General features: G+C 34.1%; 1 protein-coding gene and 1 pseudogene across 1 annotated transcript; one reads left to right on the top strand and one right to left on the bottom strand.

Moving 5' to 3' along the window:
- Positions 1-4,042: 4,042 nt before the first annotated feature.
- On the bottom strand, positions 4,043-7,966 carry LOC126719059 (uncharacterized; annotated as a pseudogene).
- Positions 7,967-10,395: 2,429 nt separating this feature from the next.
- On the top strand, positions 10,396-13,573 carry LOC126721525 (60S ribosomal protein L10a-like). Its single transcript, XM_050424578.1, has 6 exons — positions 10,396-10,512; positions 10,736-10,784; positions 11,327-11,546; positions 12,168-12,333; positions 12,791-12,996; positions 13,303-13,573. Exons 2-6 carry the CDS (start codon positions 10,780-10,782, stop codon positions 13,354-13,356), a joined length of 651 nt encoding a protein of 216 aa, XP_050280535.1. The 5' UTR covers positions 10,396-10,512; positions 10,736-10,779; the 3' UTR covers positions 13,357-13,573.
- The last annotated feature ends 4,638 nt before the right edge of the window (positions 13,574-18,211 follow it).

Here is an 18,211-nt window from a genome sequence, read left to right as displayed (position 1 = left end):
GATCAATCTCCAACTGCATGGCTTTGATATTTTTCTCATAAGAGAGGTAGCTACCACCCCTAGAGTGGCTCCTATTAGTATGGGTAGTATGCACACTCTCCTTCTGGTCTCTCTTTTGCTCAAGTTCACAGAAGTGATCTTAACGTTGAGACCTCATGGATTCTGCCTAATTTGAACCTGAACCTACCACTGTTGATCGTTAAACTCACTGTAACACCAGTAATTCCCACAAATGGCGCCAATTGTAAGGACCAGATTTGAGTTCCTAGCCCAAGATGTGGATGAACTTAGGTCCAAAAAACCCAGAACAATGAATTTATAGAGAGTGGGTTGGAAAACTGAGTTTTAATGAATCAGACCAACACCAAAATAGATTCAAATGACAAGGGAATGAAAATAGACAGGTTTATGATGAAGATAATCGTCCTCGGCAAAGTTCGAGAAGATCTATTCTTATATATTGTTCTTAAGTTTGATTACAAGTTTAGTTCTCGGTTGCTACAGTGTTTCTCTCTTGATTTCTCAATCCCCCTTTCCCACGGCTTCCTCCTTCTTTTATGCTCTCTTCCCCTTTCATCTTTTTTCTCCACGTGTATACTAGATGGTTGTTCTTGATACTTGTCCCATAAGCTTTTTCCATAAGTCTTTATGTAGTAGCTGTAAGACTGAAGACCACTGTTCAAGTATCACCTCCACATTAATGCGGCCAGAAAGTTAGCTGCAGAGCATTTAATACAGTGGCATTCCCTTAAGATATTTTAGGACTCCTCCCCGTCTGATGTCTCTGCAATGCTTATCCATACCAACAGAACTTCCTAGAACGTTACCCTAGACGACAAACCACCACTTCGAACCTCAGCTTTGGCTAGCCGAGGAGGCATTTTTCCTCGGCCCACCATCCTAAGCCATTATGACCAACACTATCTCCTTTATTTACTAACACAATTTCTTCTAACAAAGATTTCTCCTCCTCGGACAAACTCTCGTCATCAATATTGTTGGCATCTTTTAAAGATGATACATAATATTTTTGAGAAGAAGAAGCAGAGACGATGCTAACACATAATATAAAATTATTAAGTTTGCGTGATTTAAATTTGTGGCAAAAAAATATTAATGAATCTATGATAAAAGTTTTTATCTAAATGATATATAGTAGTTCATATTTTTTTTAGACTTGATTCAAAAAGTTCATTCTCAATAGCCTTTTAAGTCTACAAATTGCTCAATATATGGGCCTAAACACAATCAAAGGGTGCTATCTAGATTATAAATTATATGACCCTTTATCACACAAATATTTTAGTTCTCCCAATGTATGGTAAAGGAAGGCAAGTTTTGTTTAGCCATTTTTCTTGATTTGTGTTGCGTAATTTAATAGTATGGAGAATGTGATTGGATTTTGTAGGGGTAAAATTCCCAAAGTCAACAATGGGCCTTGGGCCCCACACGGAGCCCAACCATGACCCAAAGGGAAAAGGGGGACCAAAAGACTTCTGGCCCAATCTTGTTAAGCCCAATTTCTTTTAAAAGACGTCCGAGGAGGAATGTCTCCTCGGACACACAAATATGGGCCCGATGTGCAGCCCCTCCACAGTGAAGAACCATCCCAGACAAACGTGGGTAGTAGGATGAGCTTCACACAGCAGGAAAGAGAAAAATGTAAGACGTCCAGGGAGAAGCCACAACTGCCGCATTAAATGCAAGGAAGCTACTTTTTCAGCCGCATTAATGTGGAGAAGACAGGCGAACAGTGTTACATTGGCCAGTGCAACTCACAGAAAGATAAGGTGGATGTCCGATGGGACAGGCACTCAAGTGAAGGTCCAGATGGTTAACAAGTGTAAGGTCCTTATCAATTTAAGGAGGCTATATAAGAGAAGGAAATCCCCATGAAGAGGGGATCGGAGAATTTAGAGAAAAGAGAGAGAGAGGGTAAAGAATTTTGTAGTCTGTAACCAGAGTAAGAGGTGCACTTATACGTCTCCTCGGACCGGTATCCTATAAACTTAAATGGAATATTCTCACATTCAGACTGTTGCATGGCATACAACTAACTAACATTCACTTCGTCCAGCCCTAGTTCTATAACCCGCTCTCTACAAATTCATTGTCTAGGGACTTTTGGGCCAGAACTACTTACTTGTTGGGCCTGGGCCCCAAAAACCGTCCCTACAGATTTAAATGTTAAATAAAATAAGATGAGAGGAAAAAAGAGTAAATATAAAATATATAGCAATAAAAATCAAATTATCCAAGTCATTTTATATAATATAATAACATTATATTATTATATACTATATGAATAATGTAGTAGGATAATATTTAATCAAAGAAAATATAAAAGATAACAGATTAGAACACAAAACTAAATTGCATCAACCTAAAGTAGAATTCTAATTAACACAAAAATTCATCAACCTAAAGAATTGATGCAATTAAAAAAAATCAAACAAAAAATGAAAAACAAATTGTGAGAGAGAGAGAGAGAGAGAGAGAAGTAACCTTTTTTGTGTGTGAAAACTATGCATAGAATGAAAAAGAAAATGTCAAATTTATAGTAAGATATTAAGAATAAGAAGAGTCAAAATAAAGGAAGATAAAAAGGTAGAGAAAGAATGATATTAAGGTAGAAAGTAGTAGGAAGATGAAGAGGTAAAAGGGATGGAGAGTTTTGGAAAATTAATGATAAAAATAATGGTAAAAAGATATTTTAATTTTTAAATAATGTAGTTTTAAAGTCACCTTTAATGAGAAAATGTTTTAAAAAATATTTAAGAAAAATTGGAAAAAAAAATGATAATATGGCTGCTAATGTGGCTCAACGTGAACGTAGCAACATTAAATGCTACGCTTCAATTTTTAGTAATACTAGTCGCTAACTCGTGCAATGCACGGGCTAGTTGTGAAATTGGATTACTTGTAAAAAATAACTTACCTAATTTACTTAAAATTTATTTAAGGAAAATCAGTCCTAATTTGATCAAAATTTATTTAGTATTGGTCTTGTTGGATTAATAAATGAAATAGTATACTTGCATTTGTTTATAGTGTAATATGAGGCTAGTCATACCACATCAACCACTTTATCAAGATGTAAAAAAAAAGTGAAGAAAAGAAAAGAAGAACATTATCAAGCTTTTCAATTCAAAATTAACAATAATACTTCAGAAAGGAACTCTTAATCTTAGCCAAAGAATAAATGAAACTTAGAAACTCATAAGGTCCAGGCATATTTGATAAATTAAAGAATATACATCCCTAAATTTGCCATGGTCATGTCCAATTTAGGCCAAATATATAGGTTAAATTTGTTGTGTGGATTCTCTCTAGATTAATTCTTGGAGAAGTATATGCAAGTGAAAAACCCATAAACAACATTTCAATCACATGAATATGGTCTAAGCATATTTGATAACTCGAAAGATATGCATCCCTAAATTTGACTTGGTAATGTTCAGTTTAGGACTTTATTTGTTATTGGTGGTTTGAGTAGGTGCAGCGTGCTGCCTTGTCTCGTATCCTGCTTGCAGGTCATCTAGTTTGAATATGATTCTTATTCAAAGAAACAAAACAAAACAAAACTACTTAGTACTTACCCATCAGACAGTTTCTTGTCCCTCATCAACAAATCTTTCTCAAACACACTGAGATAACATTTCAAAATTATGTGGTCTTAGTGATGGCAAATCTTCCCAGAAACGGTGGCAAGGTCATTCAAACAAAATGGTGCCACGAATTATTTAACAAAAATAACAATGATTCAGGAAAGCTAATTTAATAACACTAACAAATTTCAATTCAAATCCTTTTCGTATGAGTTAGCTATTTTGCTCAGGGAATGCAAAAACTCTCCCATGGGATCTTCTACTTCCATAATAGTGACAATGCTCACAAGAAACATACTCCTACGAATTTATTTCTGCCAGAGCCTAGTTTGACAAAGAATTCTTTGGTTAAAGGACTATGTCACTGATTTATACCTCTATTAACTCAGTTGAATTGCAATTTCTCATCTGAGAATCAGCTTCTACCATTAACTTTATATTGTCTCCAAAACAGCTGTATGCCTGGGCTTGATGCAATACACACTGGATCCAATATGCTCAAGCTTCAAGACCAGTATTGGCACAATTAATGAAGAATAGGGACTCGTCTTCCTTCCCAATTCTGCGTCTCCAACTCGTTAAAAAATCTGGCCAGGGCAACTGGACCCTGCTGTTGCCAGTAAGAGGCATATAAATATAAGCAAGATTATCAATTTCAGTCTATCACATATAAGAACAAGATTTGCTATTACTGTACCACCATTCAGTTCAATATCCATCAGTGGAGCTGCTTTGTTATCCTTGGACTTGTAACTTTTGAGAAGAATGGAAAAGAGTCTTGATCAAGTTTGCTTATTGTTTCACATCTACAGGCAGAGAAAAGAAAAACATGTTAGGACTTACTTATTTTTCCTATTCTCTTTTTGGAGAGGTTTTTTTTTTTTTTTTTTTAAGGGTTGGGGGTATACAGCACTAGGAATATGTAATTTCCCGTTGGTAAGAACATCAGCTTAGCAGCCCTGGAGAGTACATGTTGTCCAGGTGGTTTGACAAGACAAACTCTTTCTCTCGAGATGGGCATCATTACCTATTTCAACAAAAAAAAAAAAAAAAAAACACACATACACAAATATTAAGAACTACTTTTTCCTTTTCTCTTTCTAGAGAAGGTGTTTTTCTTTAGGGTTGGGAGATATAACACTAAGAATATGTAATGTCCTGTTGGTGAGGACATCAACTTAGCAACCATGGAGAATACATGTTGTCCAGTTGGTATGACAAGACAAACTTTTTCTCTAAAGATGGGCATCATTACTTTTTTTACCAGACAAACCTCATCTGATACATTTGTGCTTAATCAAATTGTAAAGATAATCCAAAAATCACAAAACCAAATATTGTGAATATACTTTAACAACATCTTAACAAAAGTTCACAAGTCCATCCAGATCTACTTTCATAATTTTTGCTTCTTTTGATGTGAAACTATTTATAGATGAGATTGCCAACTCAGAATTTCTAGATTTATCCTAAAATTATCTATGTAATTAAGGTAGAGAGGGTGGAAAAGTTCTCACCAAAAGAGCCATAAATATCCATTGCAGGATATATAAATGAGATTGCCAACTCGGAATTTCCAGGTCTAGTGATGCATTGAAAGTATCAAGAATCAACTATGAACCACTCTAAAACAAAGACTAACAATGCCATGATATACATGACAAACCACAAATGACCTTATCCATGTGGCAACAGCTGAAAGTAGTGTCGCCAGTTTTTGACACCATGAGTGACTGTGACATTAACAGAGACAGTATATCAGTAAAGAACTCAAATGCTTTTGCTCCACCATTTAGCCCTTTTAGTATTCCAAACCTCCACAGAACTCCTAGGTAAGTATGGTGAGTCTTTTTGTCACTTAGCTTAGGATATTTCTTGTACTTTAGACTATTAATGCACCTTCCCCCAAAAGAAAAATGAAAAAGAAAAAGAAAAAGAAAGAGTGAAGTCAGACAAAATTTAACAGATCATAAGCTTACAAAATAAGATATCATTAGCAATAATCAGGTCTCAGTCTGAGTCAGCATCTAGAAAGGTGTCTCCCCATGTATCTGATAACATAAGTGTGGTCTAGAATTAGTAACACTTAATAAAAAAACACATAAGTTATTAAAATTGAATAATAGTGAAGGAGAAAATCAAGAAAATTATCTTCCAGTAGTAAGCCACATAAAAAGAACCCAAAGTTAGATTTCTCCAACTAATCACATCTGAATGCCAAATTCTATGCAAAACATGGCTCAAATAACCAAGGGGGCATAGAAGAGACTCACACTTTAGGTGAGGAAGGACAGGAGTAATCCCATTAGCCCTGCAGTTATGAGCTAACACATGTTCTCTTCAATTTCCTGATCATCATAGTCTGATGTTGTAATGTCTAGAAGAAACAGTTTTCGAAGATATATGGCTAAAGCACTGGTGCCACTGCCATTGAAAAAAATAAACAACATGACAAGAAGAAAAAACATATACTAATATTTGTAGGGGTTCTTTATGCTCTTGGGCTAGGGTCCTTTTTGCTGTGGGTTGGAGAGTTGGGTCTGGCCTGCTATCCTAGTAGGACCTTGTTGAAGGGCCAGTCTATGTACAATACAAGCATCCCAAAAGAAAGACAACAAATAATGGCAAATACATGCACATGAATATTAAATACATTAGCAAATGTGTTGTGGCAGAAAAGGTTAGTAAAAAAAAAAAAGGTAGTGTAGCTAAACAGCAGAATGCAAAAGTAATGGGTCTTTCTGCAGGAAGTGAACTAAAAGAGCCCAAATCCCAACTTGGACAACCTTATTACTGGGCTAGACCATTAAAGTTGCACATTTTGAAGAGCGGGTATAGATAACTACTTCTTGTCTTGTTGGGAATTACAAAGGGTGAGTTTGAGGTAAAAGAGAGAGAAAAGATTGTCTATTGATGCATGACTTTTTTGCCATATTCACTCTTTCTTTTTTGCCTTCACTTCGTTCTTTCTTTTTCCTCTCTTATTTCCTTTTCAATTCTCTTTGCTCCTTGCCTTAGTCGTTACCTAGTCGTTACCCCTTCCATATATGGTTACTATTTCTATTTATACTAGGTTGATCATATGAGATTTCTCTTTTAACCCCTATTGTTTACCAACCATTTTTGTCTGCTGTGAACACCTCTTTAGGCATGCCCAGTACTTTTCTCTTTCTTCCACTACTCATCCCACGACAAATCCTTATCCATTTGGGTCTGACGTGAGTCTTTCTCTCTCATCTCGATTGGTAATGTTTTGGATCTCTCTCTACCTATCTCTCTAGCTTACATGAAGTGATCCCAACCATTTACTACCTATTTTAGGCAAAGATGTCTTCCCAATAGAGCACCTCCCAAAAGAGGCCTTGGCTAGATACTAGAAGTAAGCCCTTTTTTCCCCCTCCATCAAACTACATGCTCTCTAAATCCCTTGAGCATTGGCCCACCTCCCTTGCATTGGTTAGGTATAGGCTGATGGTGCTCCGACTATAGCGTGGTTATCTTATTACTTCATGCTTTTATTTTCTTTCTTTCCCACGTTGTTTTTGCCGTTGCTACTTGGCTTTGTCTCATTCTACTCCTAAATCTCCTTCGCCCATACTCGTCCTTTATGGAGAAAGGTATGGGCTCATTAGGCTTGCCCCATTTTTGCCTCTTCTTGGGCTTGTGGGCTTGCCTATTGCCGGCTTCTACCAAACGGGCCTGTTAGGCCTCTTTCTTTCCTTTGGGCTTTTATAGCCCTTTGCTTCTGTCATTACTTTCTAATCTTTTCTTTATTTCCTTTTTGCTTGTTATTGGGCTTTTTTGCTATTGGGCTCCCTTTATAAAAAATGGGTATCAACACTATTTATAGCAATTGAATATGAGTAAGCACATTGGACTTGGCAAGAGTAAATTTCCATGAGCTATTATGCAACACGCACACACATATGCACCAAAATAAAGATTTGAGTGTCTAAAAATGTGTACAACCATGAAGGATTTGATTCAATTCTCATGCCATACCATCAATAATGCATCTATGTCTTTGCTAATTGTGGTGTTAGCTATATTAGGGTAAGACACAAATGCATTGCCTAAGAATCCTTCCAAGGAGAGTGGATATCGAAAGAGAAATAGGAAGAGTTTTTCTTCTCTTTTTCATATACACATGCAGTCTTCTACCCAATGAACATTCGACTCTATCTATGGCAAGTTTGGATATAGGGGGAGTAGAGGAGAGAATGGATCATTTTTTTTTGGGAGTATTTTTCTTTATAGAAAGCCTCCTAATTGGATTCACATCTACTTCTTTGGTAAGGCAGTTTTGATAATTACCCTGCACGGTAAGGCAGTTTTGATAATTACCCTGCACGCTCCATTGAAGCACAAGTCTACCTAGTTGGAACAAAAACAGTGATACAATTAGGGAATTTAAGGCACAAAGAACCGATGTATCCCCTTCATCAACATTCACTTCACCTTTAAAAATCCAACGGATCAAATTGAATAAGAATATTTTTAGTTTTTCTTTTTTGTACTTGACAGCTCTAAATAAACATTTTCTTAAAAAAAAAAAAAAAAAAAAAAACATACATTCATGGTTACATTACATACACTGATACACACACAAAAATAAGCAATAATGTTGTCTTTGTGAGGCATGTAGAAGGATTTTGATTTTCTTTATCTGTGAATTTAGTAAAATTGGAGGTTGATGTGGGACACGAGATGAGGACTATATGTACAATTAGTTTTTTTTTTTTTTTTCTTTTTTCTTTTTTAATTTAAAAAATGCAAAATACCATCTGTACATGGAAAAAAGAAAAAGAAAACGAAGATGAGAAAATTACCATCCATCTAGAAACAATAATGCCAATCGGAAACAAAGGCCATAAGGTATATCTTATTATTAGGTTTTTTTTTTTTTTTTTTTTTTTTTTTTTATAATTCAATAATTACACTGAGAAAAGGGAGGTTTGAATTTTGAGGGCTCTTCGCTCCTCTTTAATATTTACTAGTCGCTAACCCGTGCGATGCACGGGATAGTTAAACAAAATTTATACACATTCACTTTTATTGGTACAATCATTTGAAAATAATTCTAACTAATACCCAAATATAAGAGACACATTGACTTACTATTTAAAGTTGCCTTCTGAAGAATTTACACATATTGTGCAACTGAGCCTTAATTTCTCATCAACGGTTAGAAATATAAACTGCAAATATATAAATAAAGACCATGACTTGAGAAGGACGCATTAAACTTCAAATTAGAGTAGTAATGTTACTTTCTCAATCTTTGCTCAATTGTAATAATAATATAGAGGAAATTCAAAACATGGAAAGAAAATAAAAATTATAATAATTAATTTCATTATCTTTCATGCTATATTTTGTAATTGTACGAAATTAAGTCAACTCAATTTAAGTAGTTGCAATAAAATTGGCTTCTACTATTCTCTATTCTATAGAGATATTAACATATTGGATTTCTCAAACAATTACTGGTATTGCAATAAAATGATTTATTATTGAAAATAAGAAATAAAGAAAATCTCTCTATAGCTTAAGAAACACAATATACTAAAATTAAAGAGAGAAAATTTTCAGATGACAAAATATTATAGATAATTTAAAAGAATTTTTGTTTAATTCCTGAACACTGTAACTCCATAAAATTCATACTAATAATATTTTATGATAGCGCAGTTAGAATTTTGGTTTAATTCTTGAACACTGAATTGGAAATTGATTATATGAGTATTCAATGGTGAACAAAAATGAAGTTAAAATTTGAGCATTGTAACAACTTCTTCACACAGTATTCTACGAGTAGCAACGAATTTAATTTGATTGTGTTACTATATAATCCAAACTTATTAATATATCAGGACTATGAATTAGCTCAATAAAACTATCAAAGCCTTTCCACTACAAGAACATGTGAAGATTCTGTTAATTTGAGCAAACTTAAACCCCTCCATCAACTTAAATTTTAGAAACAGATTATACACTTAAAAAAAAAAAAAACACACAAAAAAAAAATAAAAAAAAACACCCAATTAACAAAATTGATCCAAAAGGGTCTAAAAAGCACACAAAATCAATTCAACAAAAATATGAGACAATGTAATTACTTTCCGCTGCCAATGAAATTGTCTTTTGTATTACTGTTCCAAACTGCAACACTTATCTCTCTAAGGCCTTCAATTAACGAAAACACAAACTTCTCATGGAATACCGAAGTATTATGACTATCTATACACACACACACATACAAAAAACAAAATCAACATAACTCACTATAACTCTATAGAAGCCTCAAAAATATAAAGATAAATTAAAGGGGTTGAATTTGATATTTATGATTGGAGAGAGAGAGTTTGCAGAAACCGTGGCTTTATATTTCTTAACTTGAGAGAGGGGTAAGATTGCTAGGGTTTTGAGGAGTTATAATATTTTTATTTTTATTTTTTATTTTCTAAATATTGTGCTGACGTGGAAAATTGTGGTGCCAACAGAGGCTTCGGTTTTATATATATATATATATATATATATAGATATATAAATTAGGTTGAAACACCACATCACAACTAATAATTTGTGCACTAATTGGGTGGGAGCTGAAAAGCCCAATTCATTTGGGTTAATTTGTGTGGGCCAGGAAAAAATGCTTAATACTCTTTAACAAAACTTGGATCAGAAAATCAAACAAGACTGACTTAGGCCTTAAGGCCAAGCCCATCTATCAATGATGTATAGCCCACCGAAGCCCAAAACAATTTATTACATAAACACCCTTTTAGGGTTTATCACAGAACAGAGTATAGAGCGAGCGCCTCACACCAGTCATTGCTTTGCTATATATACTCTCATTTTAGCCGCCACAAACCCTAGCTAGGGTTCCCTTCTCTTTCTTCTGGTACTTTCTCTCTCTCTCTCTCTGCAACCAAGTTTTCTCCTTCTTCGATCTGTAATTTCCGTTTGTTTCCTGAGAAAACACGGGAAAATATAATTGTAAAATCTGAGATTTTCATTTCTTGTACTGATTTTGTTTTATTTGAAAGATCATATTTTGTTTGATTATGTATGTGGATCCTTTTTTTTGGGCTTTCCGTGTGATGGTTTAGGGTTCTTTTTTGCAGGTACAAAATCTGCTAGTGGGTGTTTGGAAACAAGAGTTTCAAAGATGAGGTATGTGAAATGCCAGTTTGTGGGGTTTTCATTTTTTTCGTTGATTGGTTTTTGCTTGAATTGAAACATGTTAAGCTGGGTTTTGATTTTAGAATTTTATGAAATGGTCAACATTGAAATTGTAGGATGATTAATGCTGCAAATTGTATGATTGAAGGTTTTATATTCTATATGTGTTGTAAATCTATTTCTGAAAAAAACATGGATGAAATTGTGATTATTGAGACTATTTTATTGCTAGTTGAATCCATTTTATGATCTCATTTATTAAGTAAAAGTACCAATGATTAGTGGTAGGAACATTCATTTGAAATGGGTGTGATGCTTGTAGTCACATTTGATGGCTGCAGATGTAAAAAATGCTGTCTATGATTTGAAAAACGGCACCTTTTTTACCTTTTGGGTCCTTCCGTCCTGTAGTGTTCCATTAATGTGCCCTAATTATTTGAAACTTGTTCCTCCTTAGTCATGATAAATGAGAGTCATCGGGTGATGCTTCTTGATTTTTCTTCTGCTGACTCCTTTCATCCTTGTTTTTACAGTAAGCTTCAGAGTGACACTCTAAGAGAGGCTATCTCCACTCTTTTTGCTGGATCCAGAGATAAGAAGAGAAATTTCACTGAGACCATTGAACTACAGATTGGATTGAAAAATTATGATCCCCAGAAAGATAAGCGTTTCAGTGGTTCTGTTAAATTGCCACACATCCCTCGCCCAAAGATGAAGGTTTGCATGCTTGGTGATGCTCAGCATGTTGAAGAGGTAAAAATTATGGGCTACCTTGCTGAGACCACAGAAATGAAACTAAATTTCTAATTGAGTCAAACTTGTATATGTCTGGCTACATCCATTTGTATCATTTGAACTTTTATGATTCCTAATGCCTTCTAGATTTAAATGTATATGTTCTTTTGAATTGGTGGTATATTAAAGGAAAATTCTCACTACCTAAAAGTTGGAAGGGCAGATATATTTCAAGACTCTATGTTTCATCATACAGATTTGTTAGAGTGTAATACATCATGGTGTATTCTCATTATTGAATACATCACTAGATAAAACCTTTGAAAAAGCATCAATTTATTGATTGCTTTATAATATTACGTAGTCCAGGTTTTCCTTGATTATGGGGTTTGGTGCACTGACAAAAACTATAATTTGTGAATACTTTAAGATAAGATGTTTTTATATATTTTGTCAAGCATAGTAGCAAAGATGAGTCAAATATTCTCCCCCCAGAATTCCTGTTTTATTTGTGGAGGCATATGCCTACAAATTTTAATCTTTCAGTGACTGTTGCAGTTTAATTTTGTTGTTTACTATTTATTTGGTTAGAGATTATAGTCCTGTTCACTTCACATTGTTTGTTGATATGTACTGCAGGCTGAGAAGATGGGTTTAGATTATATGGATGTTGAAGCATTGAAGAAGCTTAACAAAAACAAGAAATTGGTCAAGAAACTTGCCAAAAAATACCATGCGTTTTTGGCATCAGAATCTGTCATTAAGCTGATCCCCCGTCTTTTGGGCCCTGGTCTCAACAAGGCAGGCAAGTGTATTAGAAATGTATTGCATCTGCTGTTGTGGTTTTTTATTAGTCAAGATACATGGCTTTCTCTGGAGTACATTTGAAATCAGAACAAACGTGACTTATTGTGCTGAACATGTTTTTTTATATTTCTTTTTGTCATTTGCATTTTTTGAATGGATTATCTGATATAGGCTTCTTAAACTATAACAAGCATGTAATCCTTTTGCCCAGTCACTTTTGCTGAGCAATTGTATTTAATTCTAATGTTATATATTGATTTAACAATAATAATTATATATCAATGTATGCCTCTTTTCTTGAGTGGTTTGTTTGCAGTGTTGTAAGTTATATTTTAAGATGCATGCAGCATTGAATATTAGTCCTTAGTAGAGAGCCTTTTTAATTGGGCGTAATGGGTGTCCTTCATGCAATTTTATATTTCTTTCTTATATACCCATTTATTATAATAATGCAGGAAAGTTTCCAACTCTTGTCACACATCAAGAATCCATTGATTCTAAAGTTAATGAGACAAAGGCTATGGTTAAGTTCCAACTGAAAAAGGTGCTTTGCATGGGAGTTGCAGTGGGCAACGTTGCTATGGAAGAGAAGCAGGTCTTCCAAAATGTTCAAATGAGTGTTAATTTCCTTGTTTCACTGTTGAAGAAGAACTGGCAAAATGTAAGCTATTAACTTTAAGATTAATTCCAGCTTCCTGTTTAAGTTTGTTTTATGGTTTGTAGGCACAATTTTTTTTTATTAGTATTTTTGTTCTATATTGTTGATTTCTTTTCTATCTATTTCGAATTTTCTTAGGTCTGTTTCTGTGTTAGTAATGGGCACTATCCTTGCAATTGAGAAATTTGTTTTGTTCTGGATTTTCTTCCTGCATTTGGCTTTCGTTCTTATGAAGATCTTGTTGTCTCTTCATTTTTATCTCGGTATCGTGTTTGATTTGAGGGTTTTTATTTTCTTGTTGGAAATCAGGTGAGGAGCTTGTCGCTGAAGACTACCATGGGGAGGCCAGTGCGCGTATACTAAAATCTTTTGGCAAGGGAATTTTGTAGGCGAGCTGTAATTCTTATAAGGGTGCTTTGAATGGTCAAGTTTTCTTGTTGGTTGGCTATTTTACCTTTTAACTGTTCTCTGAATTCTTAGATGTCATGGCCCTAGAATTGTTTTGGAATGTTTGTTCGAGGGTTGAACCAAGTTTTCATTTTCACTTGCCCTATAATACATTGATGAATATTAGGTCTTATATATGTTGCCGTCCAGCTGGAGTGAAATTGATGGTAAAATTTAATTATGTGGAAGATAAATTGCCCTCATTATATACTTGAAATCTGGCAGGCTGTGAAAATATGGACTAGAATTAATGCAGTTCAATTAGCACTTAAATTTCTTGTTTTCTCGAACAGTAATGGCTGTTTGGATTGAGGGGTGAGGGGAGAGTGGAAGGAAGTAGAGTAGAGTTGGCTAAAAATAGGTTAATTATGAGCCAACTTCACTCTACTTTACTCCTCTTTCCCTCTCAATTCAGTAGGCTAGGAACAATTTTTTTTACCACTTGCCTCTCACTCCACGCTGTTCATAGTTGTTTCAGAAAAACATGTCACTGTTCATAGACAACAATTTTATGTAAGTGGCCGTGTTCACCGATGGGCCTGCTCATCTGTTGAGCCCATTTGGAATTCTTTGCCAATATTCTGTATATTATTTCCTGCCCCTCCTGGGAGTTGCTCTGGATGTTTAGAATATGATTCGTCCCTGCGTGTTGTCTAGATACACTATTTCTGAGTACCTGAACAGCAAGGCCCAGGGAAAAAAAATGAAAACCTTTTCCAGAAAAATAGAATTACAATAATTTCATTGGACCACAAGAAATAACCTGAAAATTAGGGGGAAGAAAAGTGAGGCGATACAATTTTGATCCGTTCTTACGCCTGGATTAATTGAACTGGATGTCTAGCTTTTTCTGCTTAACTTATGGTAAAATTTTATGGAATGGTAAAAAATTTAATGGCATTTACCACATAAAAAATGTTACGTCTGTAATATTTTCACAAAAAATCATAGGGAGTTAATTGTTATTAATTTAAATTTCAATCTATCACTTAAATTACTTTTTTGTTCTAACAATAACAACTTTTGTTATGAAAATGTTGTGTACATATCATTTCTCTTTACCTAATTCTATTAAATTTAAAGGAATATTAAATGTTTTCCATAAGGCATCTCGCAAAATTTTGATTTTTGTTGTTAAATTCAAGCAATAATTGAAGGGAATATTGTTTAAGTTTTAATATTTAGATAGGCTGCAAAATAATTAGAAAGGAAAGTGCAACCTACCTACTGTTAATTTGTTATTCGTATTACATTGTCAGTTTGCGATGTTTTGACTTTCAAAAAAGAGTATATTTGTTGGTGAAGAAAGAGACCTCTAGTCCTTTACATCATTACATTGTGAATACTTAGTCGATGTCCCAGGGCCCAAATTTAGACTAGACTTCAGATGCCTCCTTATGCATTTTATGATGCATATGAATCTAGCATATCATAGTACTCTGATTGTTAGGTAACCTTCCATCCCATTGAAGACTGAAGCCAACATATGGTTGTTACCTTCTATTCGTTGCTCAAGAATCAGCCACCAATACAAAGAACCGTTGTTTCATAACTAAATGAGTAAAAGTATTGTTCAACTTGTTTTCTATATGATTATCCTTGGATCATAGCTCAACTATTTTGAAGATCACATCAAGAAACCTATAACTTGGTGGGATTAGAAGAACCAAAGCCAAGGTAGAATGACGAGAAATCGAATTGTATAGCCGCAAAGGCGGCATCCATCCTATGAATTGTGCTGACCAATTTTAGCACAATGGTGAAGAACTCAACTTAAAAATGAGCGTATGTTATTTAGCTTTGTTTATAAAGAAGGAGAAATTATATGGTCATCATGGTGGACCATTTCACTTATTCACCATTCCACTAAAAATCTCATACTTACTTAAAATTACTAAGTCAGTAGTTAGTTTTTGTTAAATATTTTTTTTGACTTAGTAATTTTAAATAGGTGGGAGTCATTTAGTGAAATGATGAACCATGTCGTTTGTCCACCAAAAGTACCTTATAATATCTCCTAAAAAAGAGCTTGTTATATAGATGCGATCATTTTGACATTATTACACCACAACTGTTTCACATTATATTTAATGCAACTTGTCTGTAATCATTTAAGTAAAATAATTGTAAAGTGGGTTGTCCATTCTTAATCGATCATTGTTACAATATATTTATTTAAATTAAATTTTAATAACTTAATAATATTGGATGTACTTATTTTATAAATAATTGAATAAAACTTTAAAATTTTCAAGAGGTTACCATAGAGCTTTAAGATGCTTTTAGGGGTTAGCCAAGTGATTCTTAAAGGCTCATGATATCCTTGATATCTTGAGTTCGAAACCTTTTATCAGCATCTTAGGGACATTTTATGAGATTCTTCCCTGTAATTACTTGGTGTGTGGAGGACAAGGGCATTGCATACACCTGAGAATATAATCAGATACTCGAAGAAGTCTAAATTCCTTTATTTATAAATAATAATAATAAAAAGTTAGGGGAGCTATGGACAATTATTCATCAGAAAAAAGTCTAGGTATTTGTTTGGATCCACGTTTACTCCTACGTTTCATGTTTGCGTTCCAACTTTTTTTTTTATTTTTATTCACGTGCAACAGCTTTTAGGAGACAATGCATTGTTCATGCACTATTTGTGCACTGTTCATGCATTGTTCACGCACTATTCATGCACTGTTCACGAGTCTCACGATACTATTCACACATTAAAAAATTATTTTGCTACAATGTTTTCAGTTTTCAATTTTCAATTTCAGCAAAAATAAGTTGTATCCAAACGGGTCCTAAGACTACAAAATATTTCACAACTTCTTGTCATAATTGTGACATAACATAGTGTGATTGGTGAAGAAAAAATTGTGAGTCTATATATAAGTGACGATTAACCATTCACGTGCAACAGCTTTTAGGAGATAGTGCACTATTCATGCACTATTTGTGCATTGTTCATGCAGTGTTCACGCCTTGTTCATGCACTGTTCACGGGTCCCACGACACTATTCAACATTAAAAAATTATTTTGCTACAGTGTTTTCAGTTTTCAGTTTTTAGTTTCAGCAAAAATAAGTTGTATCCAAACGGACCCTAGAACTACAAAATATTTCACAACTTCTTGTCATAATTGTGACATGACATAGTGTGATTAGTGAAGAAAAAATGTTGAGTCTATGTATAAGTGACGATTAACCACTCACGTGCAACAACTTTTAGGAGACAATGCACTGTTCATGCATTGTTCATGCACGGTTCACGGGTCCCACAGCACTATTCACACATTAAAAAATTATTTTGCTACAGTGTTTTCAGTTTTCAGTTTTTAATTTCAGCAAAAATAAGTTGTATTCAAACGGAACCTAGGACTACAAAATATTTCACAACTTCTTGTCATTATTGTGACATGACATAGTGTGATTGGTGAAAAAAAATGGCGAGTCTATGTATAAGTGACGATTAACCACTCACGTGCAATAACTTTTAGGAGACAGTGCACTATTCATGCACTATTGGTGCATTGTTCATGCATTGTTCACGCATTGTTCATGCACTATTCACGGGTCCCACAACACTATTCACACATTAAAAAATTATTTTGCTACAGTGTTTTCAGTTTTTAGTTTCAGCAAAAATAAGTTGTATCCAAATGGACCCTAGAACTACAAAATATTTCACAACTTCTTGTTATAATTGTGACATGACATAGTGTGATTGGTGAAGAAAAAATGGTGAATCTATATATAAGTGACAATTAACCACTCACGTGCAACAGCTTTTAGGAGACAATGCACTGTTCATGCACTGTTCACGAATTGTTTATGCACGGTTCATGGGTCCCACGACACTATTCACACATTAAAAAAATTATTTTGCTACAGTGTTTTCAGTTTTTAGTTTCAGCAAAAATAAGTTGTATCCAAACGGACCCTAGAACTACAAAATATTTCACAACTTCTTGTTATAATTATGACATGACATAGTGTGATTGGTGAAGAAAAAATGGTAAATCTATATATAAGTGACGATTAACCACTCACGTGCAACAGCTTTTAAGAGACAATGCACTGTTCACGAATTGTTTATGCACGGTTCATGGGTCCCAAGACACTATTTACATATTAAAAAATTATTTTGTTACAGTGTTTTCAGTTTTTAGTTTCAACAAAAATAAGTTATATCCAAATAGACCTTAGGACTACAAAATATTTCACAACTTCTTATCATAATTGTGACATAACATAGTGTGATTGGTGAAGAAAAAATAATGAGTCTATGTATAAGTGACGATTAACTACTCACAATTTACCATGTCAGAATTATGACAAAAAAAAAATTGTAAAATAATTTGTGTTCCGTAACAATTCAATGGCTGTATTTATAATGTGTCCAAATACCAACGAGTCAGTCCACGTAAGGAAAAATGAAAAAATGAAAACAAGGGGAGATGAAAAAACAAAAAGGAGGGAAAACAGGAGCCTAAGTCTTGTTAGACTAGCGATGGTTATAAGCTCCTAAGTTAGTTCCTACTTTGGCGATGTGGGACTCAAGTTCCTTTTTCTTTGAGATGAATTAGTTGTTAAGTTAGAACACAGGGATTTGGGTAGTGTACTAACGGCTTATTGAGACTAAACTCTGACCAAAGGTAATCTAACTTAACAACTAATTCATCTCAAATAAAAAAAAAAAAAAGGTTAGGTAGGTTTGGTTTGGGCAAATGACAAATTACTATTTAGGGGTCTTTGGGGTTTGTGGCTCATTA

Source organism: Quercus robur, chromosome 1 (genome assembly GCF_932294415.1).
Source record: "Quercus robur chromosome 1, dhQueRobu3.1, whole genome shotgun sequence".
Lineage (NCBI taxonomy): Eukaryota > Viridiplantae > Streptophyta > Magnoliopsida > Fagales > Fagaceae > Quercus > Quercus robur.
Note: the sequence above shows the minus strand (reverse complement) of the source record. Positions and strands in the feature narration are given on the sequence as shown.

Coding starts and splice junctions, on each gene's coding strand:
- LOC126721525 (XM_050424578.1), top strand. Junction 12,334..12,790: donor CCCTGGTCTCAACAAGGCAG/GCAAGTGTATTA, acceptor ATAATAATGCAG/GAAAGTTTCCAACTCTTGTC. Junction 12,997..13,302: donor TGAAGAAGAACTGGCAAAAT/GTAAGCTATTAA, acceptor GTTGGAAATCAG/GTGAGGAGCTTGTCGCTGAA.